Genomic DNA, 21061 nt, shown 5'->3' on the forward strand with positions numbered 1-21061 from the left:
TCTATCTCTATCATACTTTGCTTAAACCTTGACTGAAACACTATCCTCCTATGGTTGGACTCAAATTTTTTCCACCCCAACACATAATAAAGGTCATTGTCTTGACCTGACCTTTAAATTTCTCTGGCTTCTCTCTAGATGAAGCTGGTGTCTGCCACTGTGATTCCCTGCAGTGACCATTTTCTTCTATCCTTCTCACACATTCCTATTGGTAAGAAACATATGCCTGTTCATAATACTACATTCCTTGATAAAGCGAGGCCACATAGATCCACAATATTGGCATCAGATCTCTTATTAGAAAACAATACTTGTGATCGACGAGAAGAGCTCCTGGAACATTGGAACACTTCATTAATATCAATTCTCGATAATCTTATACCTCTGAAGCCTTTCTTTATGAAAAGACCTAAAGTAGCTCCATGGTTTAACAATAACTTACAAATAAAAGAAATGTGAACTGAGAAAGGTAGAAAGAAAATGACGCCAGTCACCAAGTCATACCAATAAACTATTATTTAATTCCAAACTTTCAACATATCAAGATGCAATTACCGCAGCAAAAACAGTTTACATTTACTCTAGACTTGCAGCTGTAGTCAATAACCCCAAGGCATTATATTTCTCTATTAAAAAGATAGTTATGCTCAACTCTGATTCTCCTGTTTTTCCTCCAGCTTTCCATGAAATGAATATTGCAGAGACATTTGATTTACATTTTAATGACAAGACAATCTGTGAATAGTAGTTTTCTCCCTTCTACTAATGATATGCCCAATGACAATCTTTGATGGCCCATTGTGGGAAAAATTTGAGCCTGTTTGTGAACTTGATGTTGTACGTATCATTAACAACATGAATCCCTCTTCCAACCCACTTAATCCTTGCTCTACAACCCTACTGAAAATGCTTAGATCAGATATAGCCTTCTTTACCTCTGATTTAACTAATTCCTCCCTAAAGCATGGCTCTATCCCTGATTCCTTGAAATGTGCAACGGTTCACCAAATAATCAAAAAGGTCTCTGTCGACCCTACTCTTCTTTCAAGCTACCATCTTCCTTACCGGTTTTGGCAAAAACATTGGAAACTGTTGTTCTTTATCAGCTCAATAACTTTCTTGATATGAATAGTATACTTGATCAGTATCAATTTGGCTTCAGAAAACATTATAGTACAGAATTTCTCCCACTCAACTTTTGACATAGTGAGACGGGGCTTTGACTGGGGTTCAGCTTTTCTTTTATGTCTTCTTGACATTTCTTCCGCATTTGACACTATGGATCACAAAATTCTCCTCTCTAGGTTACACTCTCGTGAGATTTCTGGAGCTGTTCTTTCCTAGTTTACTTCTTATCTTTCAAACAGAACCCAACAGGTCAATACCCAATCTCATTCTTCATCATGGTTTCCTTTAGGTTCTCTCTGCAGCATTGTTTAACATCTACTATGCCGTATCCTATCTAATCTTTGGCATTCACTACAAACTTTATGCGGATGATATATAGCTCTTTTTCACTCTCAAAGAAACATTGGCACAAACTGAATCTTCCTTCTCTCCTAACTACCACCCAAGGATGGCTAAACTGCAATAAACTAGCACTCAATATCTCCAAAACTGAAATCATTATCCTATTCATGCTTTCCAATTCTAAATACACCAAACAGTTTTCAATTTAATAATCAGATTATTTTATTCACTCAGAAAGCCCATAACCTTGGAGTCATTATTGACTTGGCCCTCTCAATGCATGACGACGTGAAATTTCTCACTCAATCTTCTTTTCACAAATTAAGACTTCTCCAATATCTAAAACCTCTTTTCAATCCAACTGATTTCCACCCTATTCTACAATCCCTCTTATTCTCTAGCATTGATTTCTGTAATTCTCTCTTAATTGGCTTTCCTACCTATACTACCCGTCCACTACAGATCATACAGAATTCAGCTGCTAGGCTGCTGATAGGAGTTCCTATCCATGACCAAATCATCCCTGTACTGGAATCTTTCCACTGGCTCCCTATTCTATATTGAATCCATACAAGCTAGCCACAATCACACACTCCTCTATTCAAAATATTCACTCCCCCTGGATCTCATCTGTTAAAATTCATGCTCCTATCAGATCACTAAGATCCTCCTCTCAGACTCTTGACATTCCTTCCCCAAGAGTAACATAGAAACGACAGCAGAAGAAGACCAAACGGCCCATCCAGTCTGCCCGGCAAGCTTTCACACTTTTTTTTTTCTAACAAACTTATCTGTTTCTCTTGGCTCTTAGTAACCTTTTTCATTCTATTTCCCTTTCACCCCCGCCATTAATGTAGAGAACAGTGTTGGAACTGCATCTAAGTGAAATAGCTTAATTAGTTAGGGGTATTAACCACCGCAATAAGCAAGCTACACCCATGCTTATCTGTTTACCCAGACTATGTAATTCAGTCCTTGTTGGTTGTAGTCTGTCTGGAAGAGACTAGAGAACATACGTTTTCCTCTTCAGGTCTTCTCCTATGGAACTCCCTAACAAATGGATTAAGAAACCTCCAAGAAAAGCCCTTCTTTAGAAAAGCCCTAAAAACATACTTATTTAGGAAAGCATTCCCAAATCAGGCTGCCAATATATAATTATCTCAGGCTTCCCTTGATTTGTACATACTCTGGCAGAGATCTGATACTTCCACTATTGCAACCTTGTATTTTATTTTTCATTTTATATTTTAGTGAATTTTAATTTGTCTGTTACTTACGTGTAACTCATTATGTGTGTTTTATTGTACCCTCTCCTGAACATAGGAAGGGCAGGTAATAAACGTTTATAAATTAAAAAAAAAAAAAGTAAATAATGCGTGTTGGATGTGGACTTGGCATACTGTATTTCAATTACAATATAATAAACCTCCCATACCAAAACATGACTGCCAGCTCTCAAGCAATAACAACCCTACCTATGAAAATGCAAATATTATACCAGGACCTAAATCATCAACATACCTTCTATTAGGAAAACAGAAAAAGTCAGACTGCTATATATCCCTGCACAGAAACTACACGCTAGCAGAATATCTCACCTCAGACCAGACCCTCACCAAATACAGAATTAACATGGTCATTTTTCAATTAGCATTAGGGTCCTAATGCTCACGATAAATATTGCAAGGCACATATGGAAATGAGGGTCTGCTAGTGCAGAATGCGTTCTACCCATGTTAGTGGGGAAAATGTTTTTATGATAGAGAAAGAGAGAGAGAGAGACTTTGTATAGAGTCAATGACATGCTATAGATATATATATATATATACATACACCACTATTTGGGGGGGTTATATACACAATCAGTGCAATTAACTGCAAATTTGATATGACTGATGAATTTCTATCATTTGAATCAATGAAAGGTACCAACAAGAGGAGTTGATTTGTAGAATGCAGTCTCAATTAGAGACTGTTAATTCCTCTGACTGTGCATTTAAAACCACCCACCAAATCCACCTTGAGTTGAACGTGGTAAATATATCGCATGTCATATTGACTTTATACAGAATCTGAGTCTCTTTCTCTCTCTCTCCCCCCCCCCCCCCCCCCATGATTATACATTATGATCTATGATCATTTACTGTGTACATTAAAAACAAATGCCTGACACAATAATGTATATGTGTTGCAATATTTATCAATACAGCACCTCTACAATTTGCCTAACCATGCCCTTTTTTTTAAAAAAAAAAATATTTTTTTTAAACCCCAGGCACTATTTATGCTATATTTATAGCAAAATGATAAATCTAGGCCAAAGTGACAAAATATAAAAAGAAACTTGTAGACAAAAATTGAACTGAAAACCACAAGACAGAATCTGTATGCAGTGCAACAATGAAAAAAAACAAACAGCACCATTCCTCATAAAGCATCAAACAACAATATGAAGAAATATAACACATCAATCATAACAGTAAAATTATACTAATCAGAAGAATAAATATTTTAAAATAGATGATGTATGGAATAATATCCAATAGTTAAAAACTCAATTTTTCAAAATTAACAAAACTCCACTAAAATATTTCAGACACATCAAATGACAGGCAGTGATTAAAGCTAATAAGGACAAAAAAATCCCACACTTTCTATTCAAGTGAATTTTTTATTTCATGGTCACCCTATGATTGCTGTGTATTAATAGGGAGGAGAGGGGAGATGGAGGGAAAGGGCACACAAACTTTCTCCTCTGACATAAATGCACGCACACACACACACACACACTCCCACACCTAAAACCGTGCTCTCACACACCCCACCCATGCTCTCAGACACACACACATACCACCCATGCTCTCCCAACACACACCCACTCATACTTTCACAAACAGACACATATACACACTTGTGCTCTCACAGACACAGATACACACAGACACCCACCTCTGTCCTCAGACACATTCATTTACTCACCCCACCCATGCTCTAAGATACATACACACACATACCCTTCCCACCCGTGCACTCAGACATTCACACGTACACACATCCACCCTTTCTCTCACAGACACACACACACACAAGGGGGTACATTTTATAAAAATGCGCGAGCCCATACCTTTGCTCGCACATCAGATGCAAACAAAAGTACGCCGCAAGGGGGTACACATTTGTGCACCTTGCGCGTGCCGAGCCCTGCGTGCGCTGCCCGTTCCCTCCGCCTCCCCCCACCTTCCCCGTCCCCCCGGCCCTAACTAATTCCCCCCCCCCCCAACCTTTATCGTGAAAGTTACTCCTGCCCAAGGCACTCCCCCAATGACGCCCCCAATGACGCGCCGAGCATGTATGTGTGTGTGTGTCTCTGTCTTTGACAGCACAGGTGGGATGTATCTATGTCTCTGAGAGAGTGTGTGTGAGAGAGAGCACGGTTTGGGGTAGATTTTCAAAGTGTTACGCGCGTAACCCCCGAAAACCTACCCTAACCCCCCCCCCCAGGCGCGCCGAGCCTATCTTGCATACACACACACACATACATGCTCTCACATGCACTCACTCTTTTACGGCCTCCCCCTTTCTTCAGGTCTTAACAGCTTGGACTCTGCCACAGTTCACAGGCTTCTCTTCAGGCCACAGAGGAATGGGCTCCTCTGTGGCCCTGCCAGGGCTTCTTCAGACTGTGGCACCTTTTCTTTTCTTTGGCTGCCAGCAGGTAGGGACTTGTGCTACTTTTCCATCCCTGCTCCCAGAGGCCAAAAGCGGAGGAGAGGAAACGATATAACCAGAGCAACCAGCCCATCAGGAGATGCCCAATCCCCCAATAGTTGAAGTCACCTCTGCCTCCAACTCTTCAATTATCCTCACTTGTCCCCAAAGCCCTACCTATTTTCTATATTTGCCCATTTTAAACTGACCAGGGATTTGAAAATTCCTCCAGGACTTATTCGCCAGGGATGAAATGCATTCACCATGTACTCTAGCTCCTCCCCCTGATAATACTTTTTTTTTTGGGGGGGGGTGGGGTCAGGTGCACATGGTGAGTACATTTATTTCCTTGCAAGTGAACCCTGTGAGGTCCTCTCACTCTCTTCCTTCACTCCATGCAGGTGCATTCCTCTGTTTCATCCTCTGGTAGGATTTCCAGGTGGCTCCGGATCAAAGACAGCAGAACTAGTCCTGGTTTTGCTCCACTATATCTACGGACTTGGAGTACTGCTTTTATTACAATAATTGGTGCTACAAGTTCAACGACGGAATGGTGCACATCCAGGACTGACTCAGCCAGTCTCTAGCGCCCTAGAGTCTTCTGGTAACCCTGTCCTCTGTTGCGCCATCTCCAGGCTTCTCATTCTCCTTCCTCCCTTCCTCTCCTTTTTCTATCACCCACTCTCTCTCTCTCCTACTCCCTCTCTGAACTCACCCCTCCCCCAATTTTGCCCTTCCCAGAAGCCCCCCCATATCCTTCGTCTGCCTTAAATCCAAGGACTCCCTTTCCTCTATCTTTAACCTACAGAGGACTCCTTTCCATTTGTCTCTACCTCACCCATCCCTCCTTTTCCTTATAATCTCTCATCCTCTCAAGCCATGACCACCTCTCCTGCACTCTCTGCCTCAGCAACCTGATTATTACTTCTCCCGATCTTTCCTCTCCCTCATCCTTTGGAACGTCAGGCTCCAGTGGCAGTGATGGCAGGCTCAAGCAGTGGCAGCAGCATCAACCCAAGAGCACAAGGCTGTGAGCCAAAGATCCTAACCCCTCTATATAAATTTCATAACAGAAAGCCATGTGTAGGAAGAAGGGTTGGGGCCACTGTGAGACATGTGAGAGCACCGGCTCAGACCCCCTTACAATTGGATAGCTGTCGCTGCTTTTGCTAAGCACAGACATTGGGGCCAAGACAGAGAAGAGTTAGTCTGGGGCAAAGGTAGAGAGGAGTCCCAGTGGTGCAATCCACCAGTGGAGAACACGGCTGAGCAGCAGCAAATCCTAGCCCCCATGCTATAATTTTTAGGTTTCTGGTGGCCACCGAAGCCACTAATTCCTCTGAATCCTGACTGGGGCCAAAGATGGCACCACTAAGGATCATTTTCCCAGCCAAGAAATCTACGCACCACAGGCAAGTGGAAGAGTAGATTATTGAAATCCTGCTATTGATCATCACATTTTATCATCTAATCTAGTATATCCTCCCTTCTGTGGCTCTCCCTATTCTTGGTTCCCCTCCTTTCCAATTGTACAGCAAGTTTGCTTGTCTGGAAATAGAGTTCTCCTTAGACAGCAGAATGAAATAGTGATGATACATGGCTGATGTCATCCAATGGCAGTAACTTGACTCATTCTCTCCAAGCTCAGTAAAGGTTTACTGAGCATGTGCGGTGATTCCCACATGCATGCTGCCTTGTGACCCCCTCAGTCAATTTCATAGCTTAGCAAGCTTTAATGAGGTAGTTGACTCTCCAGGGAAGCTGGTGGGAATTAAGCATGCCACATGCAGAAGATAATAAGCAAAGTAAAGTTAGGGAGACCTGCGTCCAGAGCTTCTTATTTGACCAGCATTGTGTCCCAAATAGAAGGCTGAATATAAGGAGCTCTAAGCCTGACAAACCTTTGGTGGTCCACATTCTACACAGTGTTTGCTCCATGACACACTGGTGTCTAGCTACGTTCCTGAGCTTTTTGGTTCCCTCTCCGGTCTTGGTCCTCAGTTACAGTTACACTCCTACTTCCTGCTCCACTCAGTCCTTCCTGGTTCCTGCTTCCACCTGGGAAGTCTGGGCAGCTGCCTGCACCCCAAGGGCTCAACCTGCAGGAAATGGTGGCTGCTTCATGCCGAAGACAACAGCTGTAGACCACCCGGCCTGTCCAAGGTACGTCCCTGCCTAGCTCCCTTACCTAGTTTCTATTCCCAGCAGAATGGTCTGTGATATCAATTATACTCCTTGAGAATGAGTAACCATAGGTTCGGACTGTTGGGGTATATAACAGAATTTCTTAGTTACTGTATTTTGCTTCTATAATATGTAGAATCGAGGTCTCTGTTTATTAATGAAAGTTCCCTTAAGTACGTATGGAAAAACATCATACTGCACAGACTGGTGCAAGAGCCTAAATGTAATCAATATGTGTAATTTCTCTACTGAACTCAGAATCACCAAAAACACATCTGATTACAAAGTATGCATTTAAACTTCAAGCAAGAGATAAAAAGCTATTCTACTTTATCTGTACTTCCTTATTGCTAGACGCAGAACTTTCTTTATATTCAAATAATTTTAATATAGTCTGTTCATTGCAAGATCATCTAACTTTTACTGCAGATACTGCTTATTGTTCAAGAATGAATAAGATATTCTACATTATGCATATTGCAGTCATCCATCTTGCTGCCTTAAAAGATAAGTGCAGCAATGCCCCCTTGTGTTATAAATGCCTAAAATAAAAATACTCAGCTTTCTGTAACCAATACTAAGTTTCATGATATAAAAACGTATTAAGATTCTACTAATAAACACAACCACACTATAGTACAGAGCTTCAGCAACTGCAGAATCTGGACTCAGGAAATCATACATAAAAAAATTGTGTTTTCTGTAACAAAATAAAAGGGTCTCATTCGGGTAGGTTTTTAAACATTTTGTGAAGCTCTCACTCAAAAATAGTCTTCTATCTGCCTGATATCAGATTTTCTGATATAATCATAGGCATCGGAATGGGGGGGCCGAGGGTCCATGCCCCTCCCAAAAGAAAAAATTTCACCAGCAAATTTTCCATGGGAGACCAGGAACTTCTGAAAAAAAAAATGCATTGGTGGCAGTGGGATATCACTTGGCACACTGTTCCTCTTCCACCCATCTGCCTCAGAAGAAAACCATTGTTGGATGTGAGTGACACAAACATGTCCCCTGAATCCCCTTACTCACCTGCTCATTCAGATAAACAGGAGGGGTTGACGGCCAGGTTTGCAGAGCCTCCGGCGCTTCTTTCTCCTACCCTGCCAGGCCCTTCCATGGTTCAAAGTACCGCATTTGCACATGGCAAGGCTGGCCATCTCCTCCTCCCGTTTACCTGAAGGAGCGGTTAATTGAGGGACTCCAGAGTCGCAGAGTGACTTGTGATTAAGGGCGGGGGGGGGGGGGGGAGAGGAGAAATGGAGTGACTCAGTGATTGCGACAGGATGATGAGGGTTGGAAGCGACAGAGGAATGGGGGAGAAGGGAGGGAGGGAAGGAGTGGACAGGGACTGCAGGAGGAGGGAGAGAGTAAAATGAGGATTGGGGAAGGGAAGGATAGAATGAACAGGGGTGAAAAAGTGAGGATTGAGGGGCTGGAAGTGAAAGATGAGTGAGGAGATTGTTGGTGGAGGAAGTGAATGAAGGTGAGTAAGGAGATTAGGGAGAAGGGAGCTGGGAGATGGGGGAGGTGGATACAACAAGGATAGGGATAAAAGAGGGCTTATGGGCTAGGATGGAGCAAGAGATGAGAATTTCACTGTCAGAAATGCTAATTTATGGCTGACCTATCACATTTATATGCTTGGCGATTTGCATCTGCGACTAAAGGCTGTTTAGGCAATCGTAGATGCAAGTAGCCGAACATATAAATGTGACAGATAAACCTTCAAGCAGCGTTTCTAACAACAAAACATGGCCAGGTTGGCTTTCCGGCTTTTTTCAAGATAACTACTGCTTGATGCTAAGATATATCAAATCTGAATGTTTTGAAACAAAGGTAACGTTGCATAGAAAAAAAAACATGAGAATTGCACTTAATTGGAGTTTCTGAATTTTGCACTATTATATTTTGAACAATTTGCACAAAATTATATGATGAAAGTTTGAAAGGGTTTTTCTCCCGTGATGACATCTTGAAAGTCTTTTTTGATGCTGAACATTGTAGAAGTTGATGACATCAAATGTGCTGGCCAAGGTTTTCCCTTTCAAATATTTTTAAATCTTAATAGTGCTAGAATGTAATAGTGCAATATAGACATTTTTGTACACAAAACTTCCTTTTGCAGTACTTTTTATCTGAAGTGAAGACATGAGGAAGAGAAGTAAAATTAAGTATATGAGTGGGGTTTTTTATTAAAATAAAAATTTGACATTGAAAAAAAATTAAAACAACTATCTGAACATTTTTGTGGAACGGGACAAAAACCTTGAAAGGCTGTTATCATTTTAATGTGAGATATGGGAATTAGGAGGATTGAATCTGACAGACTTTAAAACTATACAATTTGGCCTGCAATATGCAAAAATCTGAGTGACTGACTTCTATATACGTCCTACTATATTCCCTTAGATGTAGAAGCGGCCTTGACTGATCCCTTGGATATTTGATGTGTAGTGCATACTATGCCTGCAAGACTGCCCACACATATGAGGAAAAGCTCAAAAATACCAACCATGCAGAGAATATAGAAATGGCTGTGTAGCAGTAAGAGAGCATTATCTCTCTTGCCGGACAGAGGAAATTTGGACTTCCCTTGGGAAATCATTCTAGAAATTTCAAAGACTGGAAAGCAAAAGAGCTACAAATGGCGTTTCGCTTCAGAACTTGGGAGGAGTTAATTAAAACTCTTTAGGAAATCAGGAAACAGTAAAATCTCAGTTATAACAAATTTTACACCTATTTACAAATCAAGATATCTATATATTCTTTAGACAGGAACAGGTTAAGAGGTAAACCAAAGAATAAACTAGAGGAACTGATCGACTTAGAGGAGACAGGATCACCATTTCTGGAGTACTGTGTTCAGTTCTGGAGACCGTATCTACAAAGAGACAAGGACAAGTTGGAGGCGGTACAGAGAAGGGCGACCAGGAAGGTGGAGGGTCTTCATCGGTTGACATACGAGGAGAGATTGAAGAATCTAAATATGTACACCCTGGAGGAAAGGAGGAGCAGGGGTGATATGATTCAAACTTTCAGATACTTGAAAAACTTTAACGATCCAAAGACAATGACAAACCTTTTCCAACAGAAAAAAATCAGCAGAACCAGAGGTCACGAGCTGAGGCTCCAAGGAGGAAGACTAAGAACCAATGTCAGGAAGAATTTCTTCACGGAGAGAGTGGTGGATGCCTGGAATGCCCTTCCAGAGGAAGTGGTGAAGTCCAAAACTGTGAAGCACTTCAAAGGGGCATGGGATAAATATTGTGGATCCATCAGGTCCAGAGGACGCATATAAAGAGCAGGTAGTAAAATACTGCACGGAGCGGCAGTAGCCACAGAGGCATTCACGGAGCGGGATGCCAGTGGCCAGTGGTAGGTGTCCACCTTCATGGAGCGGAAGGATGTAGGGCTGTCATCTCCCAATTAAATAAAAAACAAAAACAAAAAACAAAACAGGGATGGGATCCATCAGGTCTAGAGGACACATATAAAGAGCAGGTAGTAAAATACTGCACGGAGCGGCAGTAGCCACAGAGGCATTCACGGAGCGGGATGCCAGTGGCCAGTGGTAGGTGTCCATATAAAGAGCAGGTAGTAAAATACTGCACAGAGCGGCAGTAGCCACAGAGGCATTCACGGAGCGGGATGCCAGTGGCCAGTGGTAGGTGTCCACCTTCACGGAGCGGAAGGATGGAGGGCTGTCATCTCCCAATTAAATAAATAATAAAAAAACCCAGGGATGGGATCCATCAGTTCTAGAGGACGCATATAAAGAGCAGGTAGTAAAATACTGCACGGAGCGGCAGTAGCCACAGAGGCATTCACGGAGCGGGATGCCAGTGGCCGGTGGTAGGTGTCCACCTTCACAGAGTAGAAGGATGAAGGGCATCCATCTCCCAATTAAAAAAAGAAAAGAAAAAAAGAAAAAAAAACAGGGATGGGTTCATGGGCTTATAGGTATTACCAATTATTAGGCTTTTCAATATTTGATGATAGTTAATGTGACTTTCAAGGCATTCTTCACTTTCGGTGCATGTCCGGCATGACTCCTTGCTTCAATGACAGGGGAAAAGAAAAACTGATACTTCACACATTTCCAGCATTGCCCTCTGCTTCATGGCAGAGAGCTATGCTGCCGCTTACCCAACTAATCAAACTTAATATTTCACTTGGAAGCAGCTCCAGCACTGCTCTCTACATTAATGGTGGGGGTGAAAAGGGAATTAGAACATAAGGTTACTAAGAGCCAAGAGAAACAGTTAAGTATGAGAACAAATGTGTGAAGCTTGCTGGGCAGACTGGATGGACCGGTTGGTCTTCTTCTGCCGTCATTTCTATGTTTCTATGTTTCTCTACTTTTGACATATGCATAATATTAATAATGTATTAAATAAATGGAAAGGAGAGACAGGTATTCAATATACAATTAAATAGCATGCTGCTTGTTTCAAGCATATCACGATAACGGACAATGCGATATTGAGAAAAAATGAACATAATTTTCTAACGAGATACTATTTTTCACGGACGCAGGCCTTGCAGCTAAACCTGCCCAATCAGATATGCTTGGTAAATCTCATGCTGTGTTTGAATCCCATCTAAAGACCTACCCTTTTGAAGCTGCTTTTAAATCTTAGGCCTGATTGTCTGCTTTTCACCTCATTATCTAACTTTCTTTTCTTTCTCTCTTTTTAACCATTGTCTTGATTTCTGAAATACCCCAAGTCTCTTGTCCTGTATGTTTGTCTTATTAGATTGTAAGCTCTATTGAGCAGGGACTGTCTTTTTTGTGTGTTTGTAAAGCACTGCGTGTGTCATGCAGTGCTATGAAAATGTTTAGTAGTAGTAGTAGTAATAGTAGTAGTAGAAGTAGTAGTAGTAGTAGTAGTAGTAGTAGTAGTAGTAGTAATAATGATATGCTGTCAATTCCTCCTGGTTTAAAAAAAAAAAAAGGGATGGTTAAGGAAAGCCTTCCTGTTGTGAAATAATCATTATGCCCATGTTGGAGGCCCCTGGACCCACCATTGGTGATGCAATGGCAGAATTCTTTGCATATGTTAATGATGGAGAAATATGTGCTAGAGATTACAACCTGTGATGGGCATAGGAATGAGATATTTGCTTTGCAGTCTGGATCACACAAACACAACTAAGAAAATAATGACACCTTACTACAGCTTATGTAAAAGTATAGAAAGCTATATTTTCTGTATAAAATAAGTACAAACCAAACACTTATGAGATTGCTTGGGAACAAATAAACAAACCAGATTATAATACAGTACTGAAGATGCTGGGTCTTTTCTCTTGGTTCAGTTCTGGTCAGAAGTCCCACCCATCCCACCTTGAGTTTGTATATTATATCCTTGGCTGGAGCATACTCAGACAATTTTCTTTGATCTAACTCCTTAAGTTTCACCAAAATAACTGATAAGGAAAAACTACTGTGTGTGTTTCTGGACCACTCTGAAAATGGTGGATTTCTTATAGTTTGTTTAATACCTGTAATTTGCCATTTTGTACACACATTCTCCTCTCTCTCTCTCTCGCCTTTTCTCTGAACCTAACACACTCTGTAGGATCATCATATGTATCACTAGTGTCAATGTAAAATAAAAGCAAATCATATAACTATCTCAGGTAATAAGCAAAACACTACTGAAAAGTATAAAAGTTCTTGGCAGTTGTCAGGTGATTTAGCTCTCAGCACTAGTAGAACTTCTACAAAACCTTTAACTCTCTATCTCCTGACTCACTCTAAGTAAGTGGTCTTATACTTTTAATTAAGTCCTGTCTCCATTTTGTACTCAGTATCTATCTGCTTGTGACCCTGAAGCTTGCAGTCTTCAAGTTAGAGGAACAACGAGCTCTGTGGACGAAGCTGTGGGCTGTAACAGGGAAAACTGTGGATTGTATCAGGGAGAGCTGTGGGATGTAACAGGGAGAGGGGGCTACCTAACAGGCCAAATTCATGTAGTTTCTTTAAGCAATACTGTGTGTCTGTGTTATCTTTCAAACCAAGCTATGTGCTGACCTTGTATATATAACTTATATTTTCTCTCTCATACAGGACTAAATTAACTCTTTATGCTTCTCTTACTAATAAATTACCCCAATAGAAAAAACAGTTCTTAGACTCATTGGATGCTTACATCCACATACTGCTGCATAGAGCACGTAGAGTGCTACTTAAAGATGCTGTGAAACGCCAAATGGGGATCCTTTGCTCCTCGTAAGATGTGAAGAGATAAAAAGGGAAAAGCCCATGGTCAGTATTTTGAGGGAGGGGTGAGAGGCTTAAAAGGCTTGGTGTTTATTGTGGAAATGTCAAAATAGAAAAATGGAAAGAATGTACTTTAAAAGTCTGTGCAAAGCATAATATGTAAAAGAAACACATATGTACCATGATGTTTTGATTTTCCAATCTTTCAATAAAAATGTTTTAAACAAAGAAAAAAACTGTTTTAAACATGCATTTAATTAAGGATATGCAAAGAATCAAATCTTCATTTCAAAAATATTTTTGTGAATTTTCAATAAAACTTGGAAGAATATCCAACATAAACTTTAATGGAAGAATTTTCACACGTAACATCAAGAAATAAATGTTGCAGCTTTCCACAATTAATAAAGAGGGAATATATGTACAAGCTAAAAAAAAATTGTCAAAACAGTGATTTTCTCAAGTTCCATTTTTGCACACCTGCAAACAACCTGCAATACACGTCTTACTCTGCATCTACTGCACTACCAGTGTATCCAAAAGATAATCAATTATTTTATTTTCTTGAAATTCTAAAATTGCTTGTGTTCATTCAGAACATGGATGGGAAAGAATTTTTAATGTAATATAAAAAGCTTTACTGCAATTACTCAAAAACGGCACAGTTATTACAATCACTTAAATTAGTGAAAACATACAACACAGTAAGAGGATGACTCAAACAAGGGTGCACTGCGGCATATGCATGTGTATATGGCCAAGCGTAGATTTATGATAGCATTTTATAACCCGCACGTATCACACGCATATCATAAAATATATGTATTGCTATTCTACAACATACGGACATATGTATGTTAAGCATAAATATATGAAATGTATTTAAAGCAAATATTTCAATGCATTGAAAACGTATTTTTCCTACCAATTTTACAAATATATGGACATATATTTTATGCGCATGGATATAAAGTAGGACTTACTGGCATAAATCAGCATATTTATCTGTTCCTTGTAAAGGCAATGCCTATATATACTTTGGTTAGTAAGTTACATGTAAACTGACACGATGTGCAAACTGTTGTCGGTATATAAAACTGTTTAAATAAAATAAAATATTTTACAACATGCACGCATAACTGACATTTACCAGTTTTACCAATTACTCCAACAGTTCACCCAGTCCATCTCCAGATTATCAAGACACTCCAGCCTGAACTCCCCCTCAGTTCATCCAGTCCTTCCACATGGCCAGTAGTTCACAATTAACACGTTTAGTATCACTTACACAATTAGCAAGTGTAAAATTACACAAGTAAGCTAGCAAATCCACATCTGTAAAGTGTCTATTAAAACAACAACTTACACGTGTAAATGCTGGTCCTGACGCGGAACACCTCAGACCGCCTCTTGTTTTACATGCATATATACTTGTGCACAAAAGCAAAAATATGCATGTATGCTTGATATTAATAAAATAACATGTACATGAGTAGATGTAGATGTTTAATATATATAAAAATAAACTTGCTATATTAGGAATTCTCATTAGGAAACAAGTCATCCTTCATATGATACCAAATTGAAAGGCTTTGTAATCATTAGGTGACTTGATAATATTGTGTTGTATGGAATTCTTCCAAAGAAGCTATCAGTGTGTCACACTTATCTTGATTTAAATCCACTATCATAGATTAATACAGCAGCCGACATCGCAATGTTTCAGAGCATGTAAATCCCTTCTTCATCATTATGTTGGTGGTCTGTAGGTGGACGATCTGCACAATATAAAGATGAGAACATCCTTTAAATGTTGTGTCCACAATTAAATTATATGGCTATTGTGAAATGGAAGAGATACAAACTTGCGTTGCTGAAGTGCCAGAAGCGGAACGACATCCGTCTACTGACAACACGTCTTTAGCAGTGCAATTGGCTATCGCTCGTGCTGAAAACATTTGAATTTAAAAAGAAGCAAGATCTCACATAATGCTCTAACGAGGGTGAGCGCGGTTTCTTGAAAAACATCAGTACTTACAATTTGAGGTGCCGACGGCTACTGGCGCGAGAGGTTCAAAACCTTGTACTGGCTCGAAAACGCTGAGAGAAACGCCATTTTTAAGGGAATCCCTCCGGCTGTCAAATTTGACAACCGGAAGTGATGTAATACAGCATCTCTGGCTGGGGAAGCCGTCCACTGAAATAGACCAAGGAATATGCAATCTGTGTTGTATAAATGGAATGTCTCATATCAAAGAGAACCATTCAATTTTGTCGTTGAACCCCGATGGTTCTAAAGATTGAAGCCAGTAAATCCATGCATGCTCTTTATAATTTAAAGTGGAGGCTCTATCACCTCCTCTCTACGAAGTGGGGACATGTTCAATAATAGCCCATTGCAAGTTCTCAAAAGTGTGTGCTTTATCGATACAGTGCTGAACTATAGATGCCTTAACGTCTTTATTATTAATGCGGCACTTATGCTCAGTGAGGCATGTCCTGATTTTGCGTTTACTGCGCCCTATATAAATTTTGAGACATGGACACTGGAGTACATAAACTACATGGTCAGTGTTACAATTGACATCATGGGACCGTCTCACTCTATACCCAGTAAGGGGATGTTGCCAAACCGAGCCTGGCTGGGCTTGAGAACAAAAAGTGCATTTGCCACATGTTGATTTACCCGTCCCAGTGTTGGCCTTAGGATTTGACGATACTGCTCTTACAACATGTTGTTTTATGTTGAGTCCTCTGGAATAAGCAAACAGATACTTCTTGAAACACAGAGTGGGGACTAAGTACATGCCAATACTTAAGTAATATTTGTCTTATCTGTTGTGTGAGTTGAGAGTACTGTAACACACAAATCAGATTGGTTGTGATGGGTTTTTGTCTGTATTGTAATAAGGATTCTCTGTCAGAAAATGTAGCTCTTTTGTATGCATGGTTGATGACCTGTATGGGGTATCCTCTCTCCTGAAATCGCAATTTCAATCTGGTTGCTTGGCGATGGAACTCTTCTTTATCAGAACAAATCCTTCAAATCCGGAAATATTGGCCTACAGGGAGGCCTTCTTTAAACGGCGTGGATGGTGACTGTCAAATCGTAATAGAGATTGTTCCTATCAGTTGGTTTTCTATACAATGTGGTTTGCAACACAGACCCGTGTTTACGTACATAAATATCTAAGAAAGAAATGCTTTCTTGATGGTATGAGAGCGTGAATTTCAAATTGGGATGAGATTGATTCAACCATGTATGAAAAATGTGTAACTGGGATTCAGTGTTTATCCATATGAAGAAGATATCATCAATATCTCTTGACCACTGCACGACATTTGCAAAAAAGGGAGACGTGTATATGAATGATTCTTCAAATTTAGCAACGAAGAGATTCGCTACATCAGGAGCAACAGGGGACCCCATGGCTACTCCATGTTTTGTAAGAAGTATTTTTCTTCAAATGCAAAGAAATTGTGGAACAAGATGATTTCTGTGAGTTTAATTAAGAAGCTAGAAGGAATTCTGTGGTGTCAATCTCTGCGCTCAAGGACTTCTTTCACTAATTTTAAAGCTTCTATCTGTGGCACGTTGGTATATAGTACCTCTATTTCCAACGTGACCAAGAAGCAATCTCTTGGAAGTTGGTGCAAGGCTGCTAGTTTCTGGAGCATATCCGATGTATCTTGGATATATGATTTGGCTAATTGTACCTCAGATTGTAAGAAATATTCCACAAATTGAGCTAAGGTTCCATTATGGACCCACTGGCCGAAATGATTGGTCTGCAGGGAGGTTTGACTAAAGTTTTATGAATTTTAGGGACCCCATAAATCAATGGAATTCGAGGATGTTGCATGTTCAAAAAATGAATTCACGAATTGTTAAAAACCCATCCAACTGTGCTTGCTTGAGTAATTGTATCCTATCTTGCACTATTGGAGTAGGATCTGAGGCTAAAGGCTCATAAAAGATTGTATCTTGCAATTGGCGCATGATTTCTGCTTTATAATCTGTTTGATATAGAATGACCACGGCTCCTCCCTTGTCCACTGGCTTTATAACAATATTCATGTTACAAGATAATGTAGAGAGGGCAAGATGTTCACCCTTAGACAGATTATAAAAAATATGCTGAGTGCTGGCTTCAAGTTTGGAAATATCTTGTAGAATGAGATTTTGATACATCTTAATTTGTTCATCCATGGGCCCAGAAGGGATCCATTGTGATTTGTTCTTAAAAATAGACTGATCTGGTATGGAAGGTGGGGGAATCTTGAAAATACAATTTAATCATGAGCAGACAAAAAAATCTGTATAGCGAAATGCGGCAAGTAAAAGGATTATGACTGTTAGTAGGTAAGAAGGAGAGTCCTCGATTGAGGACTTGCTCTTCTTCTGTGCTGAGAGCATAGTCAGATCAATTAATTATGGCCAATTGGCTTGTGCCATTGGGTGTCGTCTTCTTGGTTTTAAGGCTGTTTGTTTTTCTTGCCGTAAGGGCGTGATTTGGGATTGTATCATTTGCGCTCTAAAAAAAATAGTAGTTTGGGGTCTGCATTCCTGATGTTCATCTGATCCATCAGAGGAATCATCAGACCCTGAAAAAGCAACTTTTTTTTGGTTTTTGAAAATCTTGTTCTTTTTTATTGACCCATGTGTATATGTTTGCTTCAGTGTAATCATTCTTATCTCTTTTGAATTTGGTGATTTTATTCCTCTTAGTATCTGCTTTAAACTTATCCATAGATGATTGTAATTGGTCCAATGAGGTTTGTACAGTATCAATGTGTTTTGTTTGAATTCATCTTCTATAACCACAATTTCTGCTTGTATTTCCCTCTGACTGTTTTTGTGTATTCAATAATGAGTAACATGAGATCCAGTGAGCATTTGTTAAGGATTGCGGCCCATTTTGAAAGGAACTCCATTCTATCTGTAAACATAAGTGGTTCTTTATTGATCCTGAGACCCCTTGATATAAGCTGCTGTTTTACGTATTCTACTGAAGTGAAGCCGTGTAGTTCTGCTCTGATCCCTGAGGAGATCTGAAGAAGATGCTATGGTTATGGTTGAGTCAGATCCCCGAGAAGATCTGAAGAAGATGCTATGGTTGTGGTTGAGTCTGAAAATAATGATGCTTCTTATGCTATATGAGCTACATAATCTGCCAAATAGCTGAATGTATCCTTCCAATCAGAGGTAGCCATGTGGGAATTATTGTAAATATACTTCAAAACAAGACCCAAATGTATCGCATGTATTAGAATCTTTAGAACCACCAGGGCTCAATGACAAAATTGAATGGTTCTCTTTGATAAGAGACATTCCATTTATACAACACAGATTGCATATTCCTTGGTCTATTTCAGTGGACGGCTTCCCCAGCCAGAGACACCGTATTACATCACTTCCGGTTGTCAAATTTGACAGCCGGAGGGATTCCCTTAAAAGTGACGCTTCTCTCAGCGTTTTCATGCCAGTACAAGATTTTGAACCTCTCTCGCGCCGGTAGCCATCGGCACCTCAAATTGTAAATACTGATGTTTTTCAAGAAACCATGCTCTCCCTCGTTAGAGCATTATGTGAGACCTTGCTTCTTTTTAAATTCAAATGTTTTCAGCACGAGCGATAGCCAATTGCACTGCTAGAGACGTGTTGTCAGACGGATGTCGTTCCGCTTCTGGCACTTCAACAACGCAAGTATGTGTCTCTTCCATTTCACAATAGCCATATAATTTAATTGTGGACACAACATTTAAAGGATGTTCTCATCTTTATATTGTGCAGATCGTCCACCTATCGACCACCAACATTAATGCCGAGTCCTTGAAGAAGGGGTTTACATGCTCCGAAACATTGTGATGTGGGCTGCTGTATTAATCTATGATAGTGGATTTAAATCAAGATACGTATGACACACGGATAGCTTCTTTGGAAGAATTCCATACAACAACACAATATTATCAAGTCACCTAATGATTACAAAGCTTTTCAATTTGTGGGGGCTTATCAGCACAATAACCAGTACATTGGTATCGTATGAAGGATGACTTTTTTACCTAATGAGAATTCCTAATATAGCAAGTTTAATATATATGTGTTTCTAATACATGCTATACATTTGGGTCTTGTTTTGAAGGATGTTTATTTTTATGCACATAACTATTTGAAAATTCACTTCTAAGTCTTTAACATTACTTTGAAACTGCACTTACCAGTCCTGGTCTACTGGAGTAATAGCAATTCTTGGAGGTTCTTTGAGTGGCAGAGTTGTAGGTCTCAACATGCAGTTTTCTTCTGGTGTTCGTGCTTTCTCTGACTGTCTTTGGTACAGCGGAGGTAACTGCAAATTACCTGAGCAACATCTTCTCCCTCTCCACAGATCTATTCCCAAGGTATTACCAGATGAACTGCAAGACTTGCTCATACCACGTTCTGCATAACTCTTAACATTCTATAAGGAGAATGAAGAATGTAAGAGAGCAAGGAAATGATGTATGAACATTTTCCTTAGGAAATGAACTCAGTTAAAATATTAAACATATATCTGTGCAGAAATAAAATAAGTGGGGGTATTAAACGTGTACTCTTTGCCATGGATAACGCAGCAGAGCAAAGGATACATGTTGTGTTCACCATAAACAAAATGACTCTGAAAATGTAATCCAAGCAGATCAGATTAGATATTCTGACTCAGCCCAGACACAGCGAGGGTAATTTTCAAAGGGATTTCAGAAGGTACATGCAGAAATGGCCTTTTGCAAAATCACCCACCTAATATGCAGGTAAACTTGTAACATCTAACATCCAAGATAGAAAAGAAAAAAAAATGGAAAAAAAACCGCCTTTGAAACTGAGAAGAGAATACTGTGGGAAAAGCCATGATTGTGAGACCCGCCCCCTCCCCCGACGTCATAGCAATTGGAGCCGGATCGTTGAAAGGCGCCAAGCCAGCAGGCGCCGTGCGCCGAAGGGGCGCAACAAAGGGGCACTCCCCTTTGTGCACACCTTCGTGCAACCCTTAGTGTTAACCATTCCCTTGTTAACAATTTCCATGTTTATTATTGTTCAATGTATTGACAAAGGAAAAGCTTGATTTCCTGCATTTTTTGTTGGAATGTAAACCGATGTGATATGTAAAATTGAACACCGGTATATGAAAAATAAATAAATAAATAAATAAATGAAATAAATATATGCATGTAAATTAACCTGGACTTAGTGGAAGTGTTCCCCAGGGGTGAGGCTGGGGAAGAGTTTGGACTTGCATGCATAGTTTTGGATTTTAGAAAGTATGTGCATAAGTTTTCACAGAAAACTTGTTCAGATGTTTAAGCAGGTTTAATTTGTATGGGAAGATTTGATAGGATAATTTTTAAACAGTAAATAAATCATTTTAGTTTCTAGGTTGAGTGAAATATTTAAACAAATCCTTTATCTCCCTAGTGACCATCATATAGACA

The 21061-nt window shown here is 39.9% G+C and overlaps 1 protein-coding gene across 1 annotated transcript in view; it reads right to left on the reverse strand.

The window, feature by feature from the left end:
• PDE4B (phosphodiesterase 4B) overlaps nt 1–21061 on the reverse strand; it is a 560125-nt gene that overhangs the window by 459629 nt on the left and 79435 nt on the right. Inside the window, exon 3 of the mRNA XM_029617533.1 lies at nt 19814–20052. Coding sequence (XP_029473393.1) covers nt 19814–20052 — 239 coding nt within the window. The remainder of the gene's footprint in view (nt 1–19813; nt 20053–21061) is intronic.

Source organism: Rhinatrema bivittatum, chromosome 10 (genome assembly GCF_901001135.1).
Source record: "Rhinatrema bivittatum chromosome 10, aRhiBiv1.1, whole genome shotgun sequence".
NCBI classification, from domain to species: Eukaryota; Metazoa; Chordata; class Amphibia; order Gymnophiona; family Rhinatrematidae; genus Rhinatrema; species Rhinatrema bivittatum.